The 19,467-nt window shown below is 41.0% G+C and overlaps 1 protein-coding gene across 2 annotated transcripts in view; it reads left to right on the forward strand.

Annotated features, from left to right (window-relative positions):
* Positions 1 to 19,163, forward strand: part of SUGCT (succinyl-CoA:glutarate-CoA transferase) — a 758,031-nt gene extending 738,868 nt beyond the window's left edge. For both annotated transcript variants that reach the window (XM_058725465.1, XM_058725466.1), the window contains one exon: positions 17,750 to 19,163. In XM_058725465.1, the coding sequence (XP_058581448.1) occupies positions 17,750 to 17,913 (164 nt within the window). In that variant the 3' untranslated portion in view covers positions 17,914 to 19,163. The remainder of the gene's footprint in view (positions 1 to 17,749) is intronic.
* Positions 19,164 to 19,467: the final 304 nt, after the last annotated feature.

Here is a 19,467-nt window from a genome sequence, read left to right on the forward strand (position 1 = left end):
TAGAGGATCATTTTGAAGTTTATCTTTGTGCTATCTTGTTAAAGACAAATCCCTGAACAAATTATTGACTTAATGATGATTACACAGGAAATGTTTCAAATGTTCCTAAAAATAAGCATGCTGAAACACAGAAAGAGTACCCTTTGTAGGAAAGAACTGATTTACTATTTAAAATCCACTTGTGTGTATTATTAAGTTTTCTTATGGATTTACAAGACATCTTTGGTCTAGTTTTATTTATTTGTAAGAAATAATGCTTCATATTTTTCATTTGGTTAAGCTGGATTATTACTCAGGCAAAATTAATGAAATTCCAATGTGGAAAGAATGTCTTCCCACTCAGCATGGATTGAGGATATCCTCACCATTTCATAGACAACAGCCAACTCTACCCTTAGCAGAAGAAAAGTTTGTGTTCTTGTAAGCTGTGCAAGGAGCTCTTATATGGAAAGAGAATATTACCCATGTATTTAATTAACATATAAAAAAGTAAATGACCATCTTCAAATTTACAATGAAACTGTGAAAATGAAAACAACACTTCAGATATTTAATAGCCCTTATTACCTTGTGTGTTAAATACATTTAAATAATTCAAAAGGTAGTAGGAAAGAATAACCATAGAATTAATGTGCAAGAGAGTCAGCAGGACATTTTGTAGGCACCAATATAAATAGCTAACGAGGAGAATGTGGAAAAAGGGAGAAGAATCAATAAGTAGGAAAATGTTTGTGTATCACAACAGGCGTGTATTATTATTATGTGAAATTTACAACACCCACTAGCAAAGAAACATGGGAAACAAAATTAAATTAATGTGCAATTGTAAAAATTATAGTCTCATATAAATAAAACCAAGACTTATGTTTTCCAAATAGAAAAACAAATAGTCATTAAAAATCCAAAGACCTTATGTTCTTCCAAGAAGGACTAAATATTTTTTTGAGTCTGACAATGTTTTCCTGAGCTATTTTACATTGTTCATAGAGTCCTACATATTATTGTCAAAATAAAAAATTAACTTCTAAACAAATTAAATTAAGATAAAATTTGGTATCATTGTACCAACATCCAGATGGTAAAACCTTTCTTTTTGTGAACAGTGAAATTGCCTTTTACAGCCTTGTTTATTTCTGAAAATATAGGGGTCCTTTTTCTTCAGGCATACATTCATTCAACAAATACGTATTGGGCATCCCAATTTACTGGCTTCTGGAGACAATGCAAACAGAGCAGGTATGATTCCTGCCCTCATGGAGCTTCAAAATTCTTCTGAACACCTGTTTGTACCCAATCCATGAAATGAATGTTGATACTAAAAAATTCTGCATAGCTGTTGGAATGTTTCATCTTTGGAATATTGCAGGTGTCTGTCTTCGTGGGTAGCATAACTATAAGTTGCACAACTGGATAACCCAGAGGTAGTGAGAACAAACACACTGCATTTAGCACTTTTCTGTTTGTGTGTAAGTATTTTGGCTCATAGTCAGCAATAGGGTTTTACTTTGCTTTGGGGTCTATTCAACAGGATTTATTTCGCTAGAATCTTGAGGTCTGAGGCTATGGACACTTCGAGTTTCATTGTTTTAGAACTTTGAGAACTGCATTCAAAGTTTAATTGAATGAAATCATTCATTCACTCACTCATACACTCACTCACTCACAATCAGCAAATATTTGTTGAGGAAAACAGACAATGCTCCCTGCTATTATAAAGTTTACATCCTAGCAAAGGGAGACAAATAAAGTGGACATACATGAAAAGTACGATGGAAAAAAAGAGAAAGTAAAACAGTGTAAAGGAGATTGGAAGTGGCAGGATCAGAATGGCAGGTTAAAATGTCCAGTGGGGTAGTTAGAGTAGACTTCATTGAGCAAAGAAGTGAAGGCTTTAAAGGAATAATTAGTGTAAATAGCAGAAGGGAAAACGTTGCAAGCAGGGAGATCAGCTGGAACAAAGCCCCTAAGGATGAGCATGCTTGGTGAAGAGCAAGAAGGCCAGCTCTCCTGGAGCAGGTGGGTAGGAGTGGGGAGGGTAAGATGGGAGGTCAAGGGTAGCTTAGTGGGGAGGCAGGTGGATTATGCAGAATCTCAGAGCCCTCTGTCAAGAATGAAACAAAGAAAGCTTTGCAGAATTTTGAGCAGAGGAATGATGTGATGTGACTTAGGGTTTTAAAAGGTGACTCCAGCCGCCTTATAGATAATATATTGCAGGGTAAGCATGCAGACAGGGAGTCATGATAGGAGGCTCCCACAGAAATCCAGGCAAGAGGTGATGGTGGCTAGATCCAGGATGTTTATAAAAAAAGAGGTTGGATTCTGCATATATTTTGAAGGTAGAGCCCATAGGAGTTGCTGATGAGTTGGTTATGCGGTGTAAGAGAAAGAAGAGTCAGGATGACTCCATTTATACACCATGTAAACAAGCATTAGCGTTTCTGTCCTTCCGTATTTCACATATTTCTAGTGGCCTTGTTTCCTAATCTAGGATTCGAGTTAGGTGGCTTTTTCTTTTTTTGTCTACTCCTTCAGTTATTTACTGGACACTCACCAGGTGGTAGATGCTATGAAAGATCAAGATGAGCAGAACATTAATTCTGGTCTCAAAAAAGATCACAGGAGGTAATACAATCAGAGTTTGAGATACATCATTGAGGAAAAAACAGATCAAATGTTGGAGGGAACCAAGCAAGAGAGATGTTCTTTGACCTGTGAGAACAAAAGGAAGGCTCAACAGCAAATTAGCCTGAGCAGAGCCTCAAGAATAACATGGGCTTGAGGATGGCCATGTTGAGATACCTTCCAGGTCAGCAAAGGGGCTGGCACAGAGTCAGAGCCAGGAGAGAATGAGCGCAGTTGGGCTGGAGGGAAGAGCTGGGAATAAAGATTAGGCAAGAAGCCCTCCTGTTTCAGAGTGCTTGGGCCCAAGGAGGGGGAAGGAAAGGTAAGTATGGGAATATGTGAGAGGCATTTCAGAGGCCAGAGCACTGGGATAGCAAGTTTACAAGGCAAGGCTGACGATTAAGGTGGTTGAGAGTATGAACATGCCAAAATGGAAATAGGGGCATAGAGGGAAAGCGTTTTCTAAAATCCTTCCCTGTGGACGTCAGCAATAAAGTGAAAGGGAAAAATTAAGATCAATTCTTGTGGCAAAGAGTCAACACATCCGCATTTTCCCAGCAGCAAGTTTGGGGACCTAATTTTCTGGATCCTCCATTTGCTTGGGCTATGATTGTGATTTGTGTGATCTCAGACACTCTTGGGAAAGCAAAGCCGAAGACGGTAGATATAAAGCTGATTCCTTTAAGACAGAGATTAAGAAGCACAGAAAAATTTTATTAAATTATGAAAGACCTTCAGAGGTTTACAGAAGAACTTTTCAAAGCTCATTTGTAGTAAGAGCCACAAATAACCACCTGCTCCAGCTCTGTTCAGTTCCTCCCCTCAAAACTGAATCGAAATGCAATCTGGCTTCTCTGACTGGAAACTTCTTCCGGTATTTTCCTTAATGGAGCACAGAGGCAGAGGAGGTGAGGAGGAGGTCACTACTTTGAAGGTCTATGAAGCTTAAAATGTTCTGGCTACAGACTTCAGCTGAACCAATTTTGTTTTCCATGGTGAAGTCTAACCAAACAAAATCCTGGGAATGCACCCAAAGAGCTTGTATTGGATACTTGAATTTTAGAAGGCAAAGAAGTGGGAGAATTGATTATTTTGGCAAAGCGCACATTGTCAGCAAGGTGTTTCTTCACCCTTTTTAGTGTTTGCAGAAGTGTTGAAAATAATTAGAAGCAAACACAAATGTTGGAAAGAAGCATTAAGGGGAGCGCTTCTTCTAGTCCAGCATTTTTCAGGGACCTCAGCCACCGGTTTGGGGAGCACACTCTGAGGGGAGATGGCGTGTTTGTTAATGAATATGAATAGCATTTCCTTATGGGCCATATATTTTTCTAGCAGGAAACGGATAATCTACTATGACATTTCAGTGGGTTGGAACAAGATAGATAAATCAAGTACAAGTCGCCCTGTTTCTTTTTCAAATGAAAGATAAATGCCTTAATGGATTAGCAATCATGAAATATATAAGTGTTTATAATACAATACTGCTTTATAACACCATCTGCCAAAGAATGGTATTTATTCAGCCACTGATATGAGAACAGATTTTCTTCCACATTATGCAGGGAGGAAATACATCCCAGTGTTAACGAGCATGCACTTTGTATTTAGGCAGCCTAAGTAGTAACGAAATTCTTTAGTTGACCGGCTGTGTAATTTTGATAACGTTACTTAACCCCACTTTCCTTGTCGATAAAATGGTGTAATAATAATCCTACTTTTTCAAGTCTTTTAGTCTTTCAAGCAAGGTGATATATGGAAAGCATTCTACCAAATGCCTAACACATGTAAGTACTCAATACATAATAGCTGTTATCATCATTCCACTGGTCCAAATTGGCTACACACAAAGTGAGAGTTTCAAAGTATTTGGGCCATCTGAACTGATTGCTTTTTAAAGGAGTGCTGAGGCTTAAGGGGTCCCTCGTTTGGTCGCAGCAAACAGATCTCTGGATTAAAGATGAGGCATCTAATCAGCCTTCGTGGGCTAGGTTATGCTGTAGTAACAGTTCCCAAGTAACACTGGCTTACAACAACACAGATATATTTCTTGCTTACGGTATATGTCCATCGTGGGTTGAAATGGCCCCAGACTGGTGGAGCAGTCACCATATCACACACTGCCAAGTCACCACACCAGCACCAGAGAGACCCAGAGGCTCTTAAGTCAGCAGTTGAGTGTTCTGGCCTGGAGGTGGCATACGCAGCCCTTCTATTCACAGATTGTTGGGCAGTCACATGGCGTCGTCCAACATCACAGGGGTTAGGGCATGTAATGCCAGCATACTCCTGGAAGGTGAGAATTGGAAAATCGATGGACAACACTCACGACTACCACAGGGTCATAGACACAGTTGAAAATATACTCTTACCTTACAGGTAGCAGCACTTGAAGAATTCTTTATTGAGTTGCAAAATAATGAATTAAAATTTGTGACCTCAGTAATGATAAATGGTGCTTGTGAACTCTGAATGAGACTAAGGGTGCCCTATCCCAGTTGGTGGTACAAACCACATGTTGCCTTGAGTTTCTGGGATGCCTGACCACAAAAGCAGTGCCACAGATTGAGTGCTTTTGTTAAAGAAGTCCAAAGCCATTTTTATTCTCTATGGCTTTTCCCCCGGCACCCATGCTATTTTAAATGGCTTTATCTGTTTTTATCTCACATCTAATGGGCTTAATGTGTTCTAACTGTGTGGCTCCATTTGGCACTTTGGATGCTATGGCTGAGAGGCGCCATATAAAAAATATTGTTATTGTTATGATGATGAGTTCAAGCACTGGAGGGGAAATTGTGAAACAACTCGGTACTGGAGCTATCATTATTTTCAGCAAAATAAAGTTTGGCTTCTTAGTACACTAGTAAGCCTTGAAGATTAAATGGTATCTACAGCATGTATCTTAGAGATGGGCCAAAGAAGTCAAAATAAAAACGTTTGATATAGCATTTCATATATTATAAAACAGATGTTTGCTTTTAAGTATTCATGATATTTTTAAAAGTTGACACCCATATCAGACATTGAAAAAAAAAAGATCCACACACTTAGTATCATTTTTTTTATTCTTGCTTCCATTATGATTGGACAGGCCAGCTATGTTAATTAACTTAACCCTTAGCGTTGACCATTTTCCAGTTTGCTGTGAGGTTGAGCAATGGATTGTTTCATCACTTTAGAAATGCATCATCAAGACGGGAGGTGCATGGAGTTCTGGAAAAAAGGACTGTTTAGGTCCCTTCCCTCATGATGATGATGTGATATTATGTTCCCATTACTTGAATATTCATTATGGTTTCCCACATGTTTTTGGCTACCTCTGTTTCCTGCAACTGTTTACATTATTAAGTTGGTCTGGATTATAGAAATGTAGCTTGAATTCTGAATATAGTTAGAGTAGCCTGGGATGTTTGCATAGATTGGGTAGTTCCCTTTTTAGCCTAAGAGAATCATGGAAGTTTTCTAAAAGGAGATGAGACAAAATAGTCAGGGTCTTGTTACTGAAGGGCCTCAAACCACAGCTGGAAAACACCACAGGGCTTGTCTGAGGAATTTTCTGGCACACCAGGAACTGGACCCTCCCTGGGCCTTGAACCAGATAACTTTCCACAGAGAGCACAGGGAAGACTTCATTCCTTTCGGGGCGGGTAGAAGCGTACATTGCCTGAGTCAGGAGCACGGGAAATTGGGGATGTATTGATGTTGCTCTGATCCCGGGACTTCCTACAAGGAAATTAGTGGCATATGACAAGTTAATTTGAAAAGATGAGGTAGTAATGAATACATAGTGCATGAGGTATCTGGAGGCACTGTAATCTAGAAAGACGGAGAGAACAGCCTGGTCAGAAGATGAAATGTGAAATTGTCCTTGGCATGTTCTACCCCAAGGCACCTGAGTTCAGTTTCAACCTTAGCTAACCCCTCTTCTTTTGCTGCCCAGGAAGTAGTGTGGCCCATTGGCAATGACTGGGGATTTGGAGCAAGACTGGGTGTGAAGCCTGGCTCTTCTTCTTACTGACTCTGTGACCCCTAGCGAGTGACTTCCCCACTACGTCTCTCAGTTTCCCTGGTTGTAAAATGGTGATGACAATAGTAGCTTCTGGAATTATCCTAAGGGCTGAATGAATCAAATGTGTCAAGCACATAAAATAGTGTCTGGCGCATAGTGTTTGTTAAATAAGTCAAATAAGTTCCATGTTTTCTAAGTTCCTTCTCCTATACCTAGTTAAAATCTAAAGGAGTATAAAATTAATTTCCAGTGTAGGTTCTGATGCTGTGGAAAACAGTAAGTGTGCACTTATCAGATGTGTGACATGGGTAATCTAACCTTCCTTAGCCTTCTCTTTGCTATCTGTAGGAAGAGGAAGAAAATGCCTATTTCAAGGGGTTGTAATGGAGAAGGAACAAAATAAACATTTGAGAAGGGTCTGTTATGTAATATGTGCTTAAGTAATGGTTGATTCCTTTCTCCCTTTTCCTTTCCCTTGAAATATTTGTATCCTTGACTCTAAAGGAATTTTTAAAAGTTAACACTTTTATCCCCAACTTGCTGCCATGAACTGAAAATGCAGCTAACTCAGAGCACCTGGGTGACTCAGTCGGTTAAGCACCCGACTTCGGCTCAGGTCATGATCTCATGGTTGGTGAGTTCGAGCCCCGTGTTGGGCTCTGTGCTGACAGCTTAGAGCCTGGATCCTGCTTTAGATTCCGTGTCTCCCTCTCTCTCCACCCATCTCTCTCTCTCTCTCTCTCTCTCTCTCTCTCTCTCTCTCAAAAATAAATAAACATTAAAAAACAAATGCAGCTAACTTGTCAGTGTTCTGGAAGGTCTTGAAGTAGGAGGTGACCGGGGCTCTGCTGAGGAATCTAAGTTGTTAAGGCAAACTGGAGAAGAGAAGGAAAGAAAATGATAGCAGTTGGCATGTATTAAGTGCTTACTGTGTTTCTGGTACTTTCGAAGAATTTTTTTTTTTTTTTACGTCCTCACAACTTGATATGGTAGGTGCTATTATCGTCCCCATTTTCCAGAGAAAGATATTGAGGCACAGGCTGATTAGGTTGCTATCGAGGAGATACAGTTAGTAAATGGCAGAGCCAGGATGTGAAACTAGACACTCTGCTTCCAGAACCCACACTCTTCATCATCTTGCCATATCACTTGTCAAAAACCGTGGCTACAAAGTCAGCAGGTCTATATGTGCACCTGCTATACCTGCTCTTACATGCATTTCACAACCTCTCTCAGCAACATATTGCTCTTCGGGGATATAGGAATGGAATGCATTCATAAATATAAAAAACTGCCTACAGTGATCGTGAGGATCTAGAAAGTACTCAGCCCCGGGCCTGGTTTAGAGGAGGGACTCAGTAAGTAGTAGTTTCAGACGTTACCATGTCTGACTTGCAGGCTGTGATGCGACTCCTCCTCCCCTGCCTCTGCATGGTGTCGGCCTCCAGCTCTTGAACTCTAGAGTCCATGAAGTTTATTAGTGCAGCCTCTCAGGAAAGCACATGCACAGAATGCAATAGAAGTTGAAATACAGGTCATTGCCGCTTTCCTAGAAATCCCTTGTGTGAGGGGACACACACACACAGTCGTCACTTAGAGATGGGTACAGCCTACAAGCTGTGCCACCCAGCCCCCTTCCTGGTGAAGGGCATAAGGATACCCATGGCCTTGACCACCAATCATTAGACTAGGTGGTCTCCTCAAAAGGACAGCACCTGGGGTTGCAGATTTGGTACCAAGTTATGTGCCCATTTGTTTCCATGTTTTTTAGTTTGACCTCCTCTATTAAGGCGGAGGAAAAATTTTCCCACCTTACTTTATCCCTAGGTGGCTATGACTCAGGTCCCCCCTCCCATCTCTTTCTATGGGGAACAACACTCACAGTTCCTTCAAAAATAAAAATGCCGTGTTTTCTGCTGTCAGGTCAATGGAAATGTGTTTGTTTAAGCCCAAGAATATGGAATCCCTTTTAAAGAAATGCATTTTTCTTCAAATTTATCGACTGTCGAGATTAGCTTTTTATTCATTTACTTTGCTTCCTGGGGACAGAACACATTTTGATGTGATAGATACTGAGCTAGAACTTAGTAAAGAAAAGGCTGCCCAAACATCTCATTTAAAACCTCAGCACCTGGGCACCTGGGTGGCTCAGTCGGTTGAGCGTCCGACTTCAGCTCAGGTCACGGTCTCGCGGTCCGTGAGTTCGAGCCCCGCGTCGGGCTCTGGGCTGATGGCTCAGAGCCTGGAGCGTACTTCCGATTCTGTGTCTCCCTCTCTCTCTGCCCCTCCCCCGTTCATGCTCTGTCTCTCTCTGTCTCAAAAATAAATGAACTTAAAAAAAAAATAAAAAATAAAAATAAAACCTCAGCACCAAGGACGTTGGAATAAATACAGTTACCATGAAAATACAGTGTTTTGGAATATGGACATTTAGATGGTAAGTGGCTTCTTAAATGTATGTATATCCTGGCCCCAAATCTTCTCTGAATTCCAGACTCGCATAACTAATGGCCCACTCACCTCTCCCCTTGGCTATCTCACAGACACCTCAAACAGCATGTCAGAAAGAGAATTTGACTTCTGCTTCCACCCAAACTTGTCCATACAGAATCCATTCAGTCTTCCCCATCTGGCAAATGGCCCCACCAGTTGTTCAATCCAGAAACACAGGATTCTCCATTTCTCCTTCTCTTCCCCACGGCTCATGTAATCCATCAGCAAGCCCTCTCATTCCTATCACCAACATGTCCCTCAAATGCATCCACTTTTCTCAAACTCTACAGGCACCACCCCAGTCCGGGCCACCACCATCTTTGCTGGTCTGCCCACAGCAACCTCCAAACACATCTCATCTCACTCTCTGCCTGGCAACACGAGTGTTGTTTCACTGCTCTCAAAGCTCCAGTGGCTTCCCATGGAACTCAGAATAAGATCTAGCTTCACGACTATAACTTCTGAACTCTTTGCTTCTTCTAAATCCTCTTCTACACTCTGTTCTGCCTCTTCCTCCAACTTCATTTAGAATCTCTCTTCTCTTGCCAAATTGAGTTCCAGCCACACTGGATCTTTTTTTTTAGTTTCTTGAACATCAAACCTGTTCACACTGCCTGGACTTTTCTTTTCTCCACTAGTTGTACGGATAGCTCAATTTAGGGCTCAGCTTAAGGATCATCTAATCAGTCTGGCCTTATCACACATTCCATCTAGAACAGTCCTTTCCTGCTACCCTGGCCTCTCCCCACTCTGCCTATAATATTCTTTTCTTTCCAGCTAGATTTTAAGCAATTTTATTGTTTCTATAAAATTTTAGCTATTTATTTAGTTGCTTGTTTATTGTCTGTTTCCCAAATCAGAATATAAATTCCATGAGAGTAGGGTCCAGATATGTTTTTGTTTTTTGTTTTTTTTTTGCTAATATATATCTAGCTCATAGGGCCAAGATCTTGACACAGGGATAAATACTAAAAAATTATATGTAGACTTAATTAGTGGAAAAATTAATTAAAATGACATAAATGGTACTTATTCAAATACCTTTAATTATTGGCAGTCATTAATTCAACACATTTATGTCAAATGACAGAGCATGCCCCATGGAATCTGATACACAGATCTTGTCCTGGTTCTATTATTTATTTAGCTGCTTAACCTTAGGCAAACTAACCCTTTAAAGGACCTCAGTTTTCTGATCCATAAAATGAGAGTTATAAGGGTCTCTATTTTATAAACTGAAAATTCCAATGAGATAATGCAAATAAAAAACACAATCTAGAGCAGCTGAGTGCCTGGGTGGCTCGGTCGGTTGAGTGTCCAACTTTGGGTCAGGTCTCACGGTTCATGAGTTCAGTCTTATGGTTCTTGAGCCCCCATAGGGTTCGCTGCTGTCAGCATGGAGCCTGCTTATGAGCCTCTGTCCCACCCCCCCCCCCCCCGCCTCTCCCCTTCTTGTGCTCTCTGTCTCAAAATAAATAAAAAAGCATTTAAAAAACCACAATCTACAATCATTATAGGTGTTTAAGAAAGGATGTTTGCCATTATCTTCATTTCATAGGACCGTAAAAAGCATGCAGGACACATTAATAAACCCAATTGGCATGTTCCTGCCCTCACAGGAGATACAGACAACTAAGTAGACAGTGGAATACAATATGCCTAGTGCTGGTATAGAGGATGCACAGGTAATACGTACTACCCAGATGTTCTTGGCATCAAGGTCAACTGGATTTTCTTTGTGTTCCATCAGTTACTTAAAATCTTGCCACATTATAATTTGCTTCATATTTGGATCTTTTCTTTCTTATGCAAATTTCGTTTTTCTAGAGTTTTTAATTATTATTTTCTTGTATAATGTAATTTTATCTTCTTTTAAAATTTTTTAAAAATTTATTTCTTTTGAGAGAGATAGAGCAAGTGGGGGAGGGGCATAAAGAGAGGGAGAGAAAGAGAATCCCAAGCAGGTTCTGTGCTGCCAGTGCAGAGCCTGACATGGGGCTTGAACTCATGAGAGCATGAGATCATGACCTGAGCTGAAACCAAAAGTCAGATGCCTAACCGACTGAGCCACCCAGGTGCCCCTAATTTTATCTTATTATTACATTGTTCCAATCTTTAAGTTATTCTAGTTATACAATTAACGTTCTTCTTGCTTTCTTAGACTCCTCTTTTGAATGTCTCTGTCCTCTTCCATTTCTACGTTATTGACTGTCTTGGTCTGAGCTGTCATCCTGGGACTTTCCTTCCCTGTGCTCCCTGGTTGGTTCTCACTGAGTATCAAAGTTTTCCATCATTTACTCCCATGTTTTACTGGATTCAACATCAAGAAATTATTTAGTAAACTTAGTTAATCTTTGAAAGTTTCAAAAGGTCTTCGCACTTGATTAGTCATTTGTTTGGATATGCAATTCTAGGTTGAATATCATTTTCATTTAGAAACTTGAAAGCAAGCTTCATTTTCCTTCTAGTTGCAAGTACAAACTAGTAAGTTAGTCTGAACTAACACATTCAATCCTTCCGCTTTAAGTTCTACTTCTATTTTAAGACCTGTCTCGGGGCACCTGGGTGGCTCAGTCGGTTAAGTGTCCGACTTCGGCTCAGGTCATGATTTCATGGTTTGTAGGTTTGAGCCCCACGTCGTGCTCTGTGCTGACAGCTCGGAGCTCATGAACCTGGAGCCTGCTTTGGATTCCGTGTCTCCCTCTCTCTCTGCCCCTCTCCTGCTTGTGCTCTCTCTCTTTCTCAAAAATAAATACACATTAAAAAAAAAATAAAGTAAAAAGACCTTTCTCCTCACCACGGATTTTAAGTTCAGAATGTCTTGGGGGGTGAAATGGGCCAATGAATACCCATTTCCTCTCAGTCTCCTTGTAGAATATTCTGGGCTTCAGATTTCTCTCGCTCTTTTTCACACATCAACATTATCCTATCCATGTCATTCTTAACTTTGTTGTAATATCCTATTCACCAGTGATGCTACCACCCACTTTCTTTACTCTTGAAGTTTTATATTTGTTTAACTTCTAAACTCTTATGTCAGTGGTACTTCAGGAGAGAGTGAAGATAATATTTGTGTTCAAAGACCCACAAAATACAACTTGAAATTATTGTACAGGTTGCCATCGTTTGGAGGCACTATAATTTATTTGACCAGTGCCCAAGTTTTGGACATATATTCCAATATTTTTTGATAATTGTGACTGTGTGACCTCTTCATCCGGAAGAAAGGGGTTGGAGATAGACCTATGGGAGCAGTATGTGAGACAAAGAGTTGCTAAACACCGGGTCCTAACAAGGTCACTTTTGGAAGCTAGAAGTTTTAAAAAAAAATACATACAGAATTCCACACAGAGAACCCTCACAGCCTGTAAATTGTAAATTAGAAAGCTCTGTGGGAAGGAGATAGGTCTTAAGAATATAAAATGTATTTGGAAATTTGTATAGATTCTTGCCTATAGAATTTGTCGACATTCCTCATTACATCCATAGAAGAAAATTTTTGAAGCAGGATTTCTCCATCCAAGAAACTCGTCGTACTGAGTTGACAAAATTCCCTCCAGAAGGGTTGTATCAGTTTATACTCCTACCTGTCACTGACCTCTTAAAAACAAGCCAAAATAGCCACAAGATTTGCTAATTTTACAAACAAAATTTTACCTTATTTTATTATCTTCATATGTATTTCTTGGATTATTGCTGACAGTGAATATTATCCATGTTATGTTACCCAAATGCTCAAACCAACCCTCCATAGGTACTGTCAACCTCATTTTAGAAATGTGTAGACTGAGGCTCAGGGACTTTAAGAATTCTCAAGATCACACAGCTTGCAAGTGTTTGAAAGCATATGTGAACATAGATGTTACTTTGCCAAAAAGTAATTTAAGAACATGTGACTTATCTGCTCATCTTTTTTTAATGGAAGATCAAATTATTCATTCTTTCTGGACCTTAGATGTAAATAATTATGTCAAGCATTTTCTACTTCTTGAGACAAATGTATTTTAAGAACCCTTTATTCCCTTTGTGCAAAGTCTCGACTGGAAAGGATGTCCCTGGTACACAGGATTATTGCACAGGGCTGCAAGAACAGGGGATTTCAATTGATTCATGAGATGTTAGCTTTCTCTGGGATCTAGATATCACTTTTAATTGTCCCATTGCTTAACTATATATATATATATATATATATATATATATATACATATGTATATATATATATATATATTTCCATTGCAAAAATACATATGACTATAAATTTTTGTTTTTTAATAAACCACGTGGCAAAACAATAATTATTTTAAAAATGTATAAAAATTACAATTTGAAAATTGCCAGTACAGTAGATATATATATACACTATATTTTGATCTTAAATTAGATGAACAAACCCCAGCTTCAGAATCGTTCTGAACTCAACCATATGCAAAATACCTGGTTTATGACAGTGCTTATGGAAAAACATATACAATTTATTAAATTGTGATATGGTTTCCTTAATAATATACACTTATTTAGAGAAGCATAAGCTTTCCAAACATACAGTATCTTCCAGGTGTCTTTATGCCAGCAATTCTAAAAACCAAGCAATACCATTCTAGTGCTTTAATAATACCATTCTAGTAAATGGTATGTAGTAAAACCATTCTAAATTCTTTAAGACTTTTTGTGCAAACTATTAAATACCCTTCATCCCAAATTGGTAGCATAGTCTTTAGTGTATATCTGGAAGCTTCCAAGAAAGAATAGTGTTTAGTGGGAGTAACACAAATTGAACTGCCCTTTAGTATGGCTGGACCTGAAGAATTCCCTTATACCACCACTGCATGGAAGTTCAAAGTCCAGGTTCTTAGTGTTGACACATGCTGCAAAGTGGATGAATCTCAAAAACATGCTAAGTGAAAGAAACCAGACACAAAAGGTCACATATTGAATGATTCTATTTGTATAGAATAGGTATATCCAGAATAGATCAATCCAGAGACAGAAAGTAGGTTAGTGGTTGCCAGGGGTTTAGAGGAGGGCCGAGTTGAGGGAAACTGCTTCAGGCCCAGAGGGTTTAACTTCGGAGTGATGGAAACATCTTGCAACTTCTAAATAGAGGTGGTCATTGCACAGCATTGTGAATGTACTAAATGCCACTGAACTGTTCACTTAAAAAAGTTTCTAAGTTTATTTATTCATTTCAAGAGAGACAGAAAGGGTGGCAGAGGAGGGGCAGAGAGAGAGGAAGAGAAAGAGAATCCCAAGCAGGCTGCACACTGTCAGCTCAGAGCCCACTGCAGGGCTTGAACTCACAAAACTTGAGATCATGACCTGAGAAACCGAGAATCAGATGCTAAACCAATTGAGCCACCCAGGCACCCCTGAACTGTTCATTTTTATGTTTATTTTATTATTTTTTAAATGTTTATTTTTGAGAGAGAGAGAGAGAGAGAGCACAAGCAGGGGAGGGACAGAGGGAGAGAGGGAGACACAGAATCTGAAGCAGACTCTAGGCTCCAAGCTGTGAGCTCAGACCCCGACGCGGGGCTTGAACCCACGAATCGTGAGATCATGACCTGAGCTAAAGTCAGATGCTTAACCAGCTGAGCCACCCAGGTGCCCCTGAACTGTTCACTTTTAAATGGTTCATTTTATGTTATGTGGATTTCCCCTGACAAATTATTTTGTTTAAAAACCCAAGTTCCTGAACCTAACAGAACCAAATTTGGAAACTGACTCTTCCTACCTGGGTGATGTTGGACAGATTATTCTCATTCCCTAACCTGAACCCTAAGCCTGTACCTAAAGTCTCCTTTAACTTCAGTGTCCGCCCGGGATTGTTGTGAAGACTCTCTAACAGGACTGCACGGTGGCTGAGTTATCGATCCCAGGTTCTTATGAAATATTTGCAGCTGTCGTGCTACAACCACCAGCAGCAATCCCAGCAGCGAGTTCCAGCCCAGATTCTCAGTGTAGTCAAGTGACTATTTTCCAGCTGGTAGTCACGCTCCAGGAATTCTGTTAGGAAGGAGTCACATGACATTGACCTCAGCCTATACCCTCAGTGGCATCCTTCTTTTGAAAGACAAATTTTCGATTAAAACTGTTGTTAATTAATGTCAAAATGGAACGGACTCAGAGTGGTGAGTAAGGATCACATCCCTGAAACATCAAATGATCAGCCTTCTCGTGAGAGTAGTGGACCCTGCCTCCCAGTGTGTGCTCCTTAACTGAAAAAGGGACCAACCAGTGAAAAAAAAAAAAAAAAAAAACAGTCTTCCCTGGGACATTTTAAAAGGTAGCGTGAGCTTCCACGTGGAACCTAAAAACATAACAAATAAATAAAGAAACAAAAAGCAGAGACAGACCCTTAAAGCCAAAAAACAAACTGGTGGTTGCCAGAGGGAAGGGGGAGTGATGGGCAAAATGGGTGAAAATTGGGAGGTACAGGCCTCCAGTTATGGAATGAATGAGGCAGGAATGAAAGGCACAGCAGGGAGAACACTGTCAGGGGGTGGCTACATGTGTGGCAGGCCTAGCATAATGGGCGGACTCGTTGACTCGCTGTGTCATACACGTGAAACCGATGTAACGTCATGTGTCCACTACACGTCAGGAAAAAAAAAAAGTAAATATAATTTAAAACAATAAGAAGAAGTGTGAGGAGAAGAAATGAATTTCACTGAGCTTCAGAGAAACAAAACTCTGGCCAGCAGCTGAAAGTTGCCATTTGTCCACAGTGGATGGTGTGTGTTGACACAAAAGCATGGCTTGTGGGGGGGTGCCTGGGTGGCTCAGTCGGTGAAGCGTCCGACTTCAGCTCAGGTCATGATTTCGCGGTCCGTGAGTTCGAGCCCCACGTCGGGCTCTGTGCTGACAGCTCAGAGCTTGGAGCCTGCTTCCGATTCTGTGTCTCCCTCTCTCTCTGCCCCTCCCCCGTTAAAAAAATAAATAAATAAATAAACGTGGCTTGGGGTGTCAGGGTGGCTCAGCCAGTTGAGCGTCTGACCTTGGCTCAGGTCACGATCTCACGGTTTGAGAGTTCAAGCCCCACATCGGGCTTGCTGCTGTCAGCGCAGAGCCCACTTCAAATCCTCTGTTCCCACCCACCCCCCGCCCCTCCCCTGCTTGTGCTCTCTCAAAAATAAAAAAACATAAAAAAAAAAAGTGTGGCTTTTGACCGGCTGGGAAGGTCTGTGTCCTCTTTATCATCGACAACGGCTTCTACAAAAGTACTTTTTATTAATGGGATTCTCTGGAGAGCTTGAAGCACATTTGTTGCTTTACTAACTGACATTCTGTTACCCACACGTGCTTTGGTTTTGTGTGTTCTTCCTTTGCGCTCCCCAAATCGGGAGCAGGCTGGAGAATTTTTTAAGAGATGGAAACGTACTGTTTTGTAGTCTTCTTGCAACTATCTAATTTGTTTTCCCAAAGCCTAACCAAATTAGATGTGAAGGACAGCCAGCATCCCGGTGCTGTTAGTTATTAGCCATGTGACCTCGAGCAAAACTTGAGCTTTTTGGGCTTTCGTTGTCCTGACGTGAATGAAGAAGGAGGATAATAGAATCCATCTCCAGTAGGTGTTGAAAGTACCGTTTGAGTTCCGGGTTTACAGTGGCTCAGTGCTCAGCAAACAGAGGGCAATAAATCGCCTTCTCCCCCAGCTCTATCCGTGTCAAGAGAGATTCGGCGGCAGCTTTTTCCTCATAGTAGCCAGCCAGTCTCGTGCGTTGGCGTGGATTAGGGAATGTTTAGTGTGTGCCTCTTGTCCATCACCTCATTTAATAATTTTTTTTAAGTTTTTAAAATTTATTTTGAGAGAGAGAGAGCAAGGGGGAAGAACAGAGAGAGAGAGAGAGAGAGAGAGAGAATTCCAAGCAGGCTCCACGCTGTCAGCGAGGAGCACAACAGGGGGCTCCAACTCACAAACCGCGAGACTGTGGCCCGAGCAGAAATCGAGAGTCTGAAGCTCAACCCACCGAGCCACCCAGGCGCCCCTCCGTTATCTCATTTAAACCCTTACGTGATCATACCCAGTTTAGTTGCAGAACATGAGGCTCAGAGAATTTAAGCAATTTGTCCTAGACGGCTCTGCCACAGAGTAGGGGAGCTGATGTGCAAACCCAAATCTCCCTGACAATGAAGCTTGTACCACCAAAAGGCTTCACCAGGGTCTGGCAGAAGTTTAGTTGATCTGCAGTCTGTTGAATTCGACACTGAATAATAAACTGCTAGACCCCCTTCCACCTGGGCTCAGGTTTCCAGCTTCAGAGAGACACTGTGCACCTGCGGTCACGGTTTGTCTGGATCCAGAGAGCCTGCCCAGTTGCGTGACGGACCCCTAAGCGCCTCTGCAACAGGACTGGCGACTTCGGAACGATCCTGGCACCCACTGGGCGTGTACATGCTGCCCCCTGCATGATGGGGGCAGGTCAGATGACCACTGCACAGTTGAACGAGACTGAGGCAGGAAAAGCCTCATGTGAAAACACACGTCTTTCCAAAATGATGGTGGACCTACACCGTTGTAACTGGCAGTGATATTCTTGGCATTCGTTGAAAACACCCCAGGCTGCTTGGGTAATTAATTTCATAGGGTTAGTCATTAACAGGCTTCCTGCTTTCCTCCTCTTTTGACAGGCCCAGCTGTGAGATACAGTAAGTTCGACATGTCAGAGGCCAGGCCGCCTCCCCTGCTTGGGCAGCACACGACGCGCGTCCTGAAGGAGGTCCTCAGATACGATGACAAGGCCATTGGGGAGCTGCTCAGCACTGGAGTGGTGACCCAACATGAAGCTCAGTGACGAAAAATGCCTTCTCAAAACCGCAATCTGAATGTACTTCACTAGCAAAAGCAATAGTCTTTCTGGACCCTTCTCCACAGTTCTGGTGCCTGCCTCTGCAAAGAGAAGTTAGAGTAATTCCAGATTTCCTGCCTGGCGCCTCCAGAATGGCTCTGGTATCAATGCATCTCGTGCTTTCTAAATGTACCCCACCTTTTACTCCTTACCATTTCCCCCCACCCCACCCAGATAATAGGTTAATTGTGAATTTGTGGGGGTTTTTTGTAAAGATTTTTTTTTTCTGGAAAAATACATTCCTCTTTCTAATTACATTAATCGCCCAAACATTTGCCCCTCCAGCCCACGCAGGTCTGAAAAAGAGCAGATCTCTTGCCGTTCTCTACTTGCACATGAAGTCCTCATTTAAACCTTTGTTAGGAAGTCAAAGCAATAAGTAGAATGACAGTTTCAGTGATTGATTTTAAACAGAATAACTTAATTTTGAGCTCATGAACCCTTTGTTAATCTGTAATTTAAACCGTGGACTTTGCTGATGTCCATCATAAAACTGAGCTTCTTTCTCTCCATGGGGGTAAATATTTGCTTTATGTTGTATTTCTCTGATCATTTCATGACATGTGGCAGAAAATCAATTTCCATGAATGCATTTTGGAATGTATGTGTCTATCTGCATTAGGGAGTGAAGAGTGGTTCTTTGATCAGTACCTTATTTTGAGCCAAGTACAAATGTAACAGGTTTTTAAACGAATGTCAAATGACTAGTATTAAATAATGTTTAAATAATGACAAATAGGAGAATATAATCTGAGCACTCATTGTAGAAGAATACATCATGCCTTAATATTAAATATTTGCATTTACATATTTAAGTTTTTGTCAGAGAATTTGAAGTATAGAAAACATTTTCTGTCCAGAAGTTAGTAGCTGATTTGTATTATGTTCTGGGATCAGTCATCTCTCAAAGTACCAATCACCAAAGCCCAAGGTATAGACCAAGGGATCAGATGGTCACATCCTGATATGATCACAGTTCACGACTGTTAAGCACACGTATCTTAAAGCCATGTCATGACATCCCAAGTGGTAACTGAAAGTTAAATTACAAATGTTCATCTTTCAAACTGTGAGTCATAGTTAGTTTTCCTTTTGTGTTCTTTTTGTATTGGAGTGATTGGAGCCATTTATGCTGTAAGCCCCAGTAGGTTTCTAGAATCAAGGATTTCAAATAAATAAGGAAATATGTCTTCTCACAGGCGTCGTGGGACTTTTTAGAAGCATGCCTACTAGTTCCTGGGAGAGGAGCGCCCCGCTTTCCTCTTTGTGAACATTTTATTCTGAGGCTCTCCTGCCTTTCACTATTTAGAATGTCATCATACAACGGTAATTTCGTGCCTTTTGCAGTGCTTTCCTCCCTATGGCTAACCCGTAGACACACATTTGGAGACATTCCCTTCAGGCCAGATACAATTAGCAATGAAAATGGTAAAAGACGGGATGACAGAGAATTGGCAAGACCACATGATCTTGAAAAACAGATTCATCATTTCTCCTGCT

The sequence above is a fragment of the Neofelis nebulosa genome, chromosome 4 (genome assembly GCF_028018385.1).
Source record: "Neofelis nebulosa isolate mNeoNeb1 chromosome 4, mNeoNeb1.pri, whole genome shotgun sequence".
Taxonomy (NCBI): Eukaryota; Metazoa; Chordata; class Mammalia; order Carnivora; family Felidae; genus Neofelis; species Neofelis nebulosa.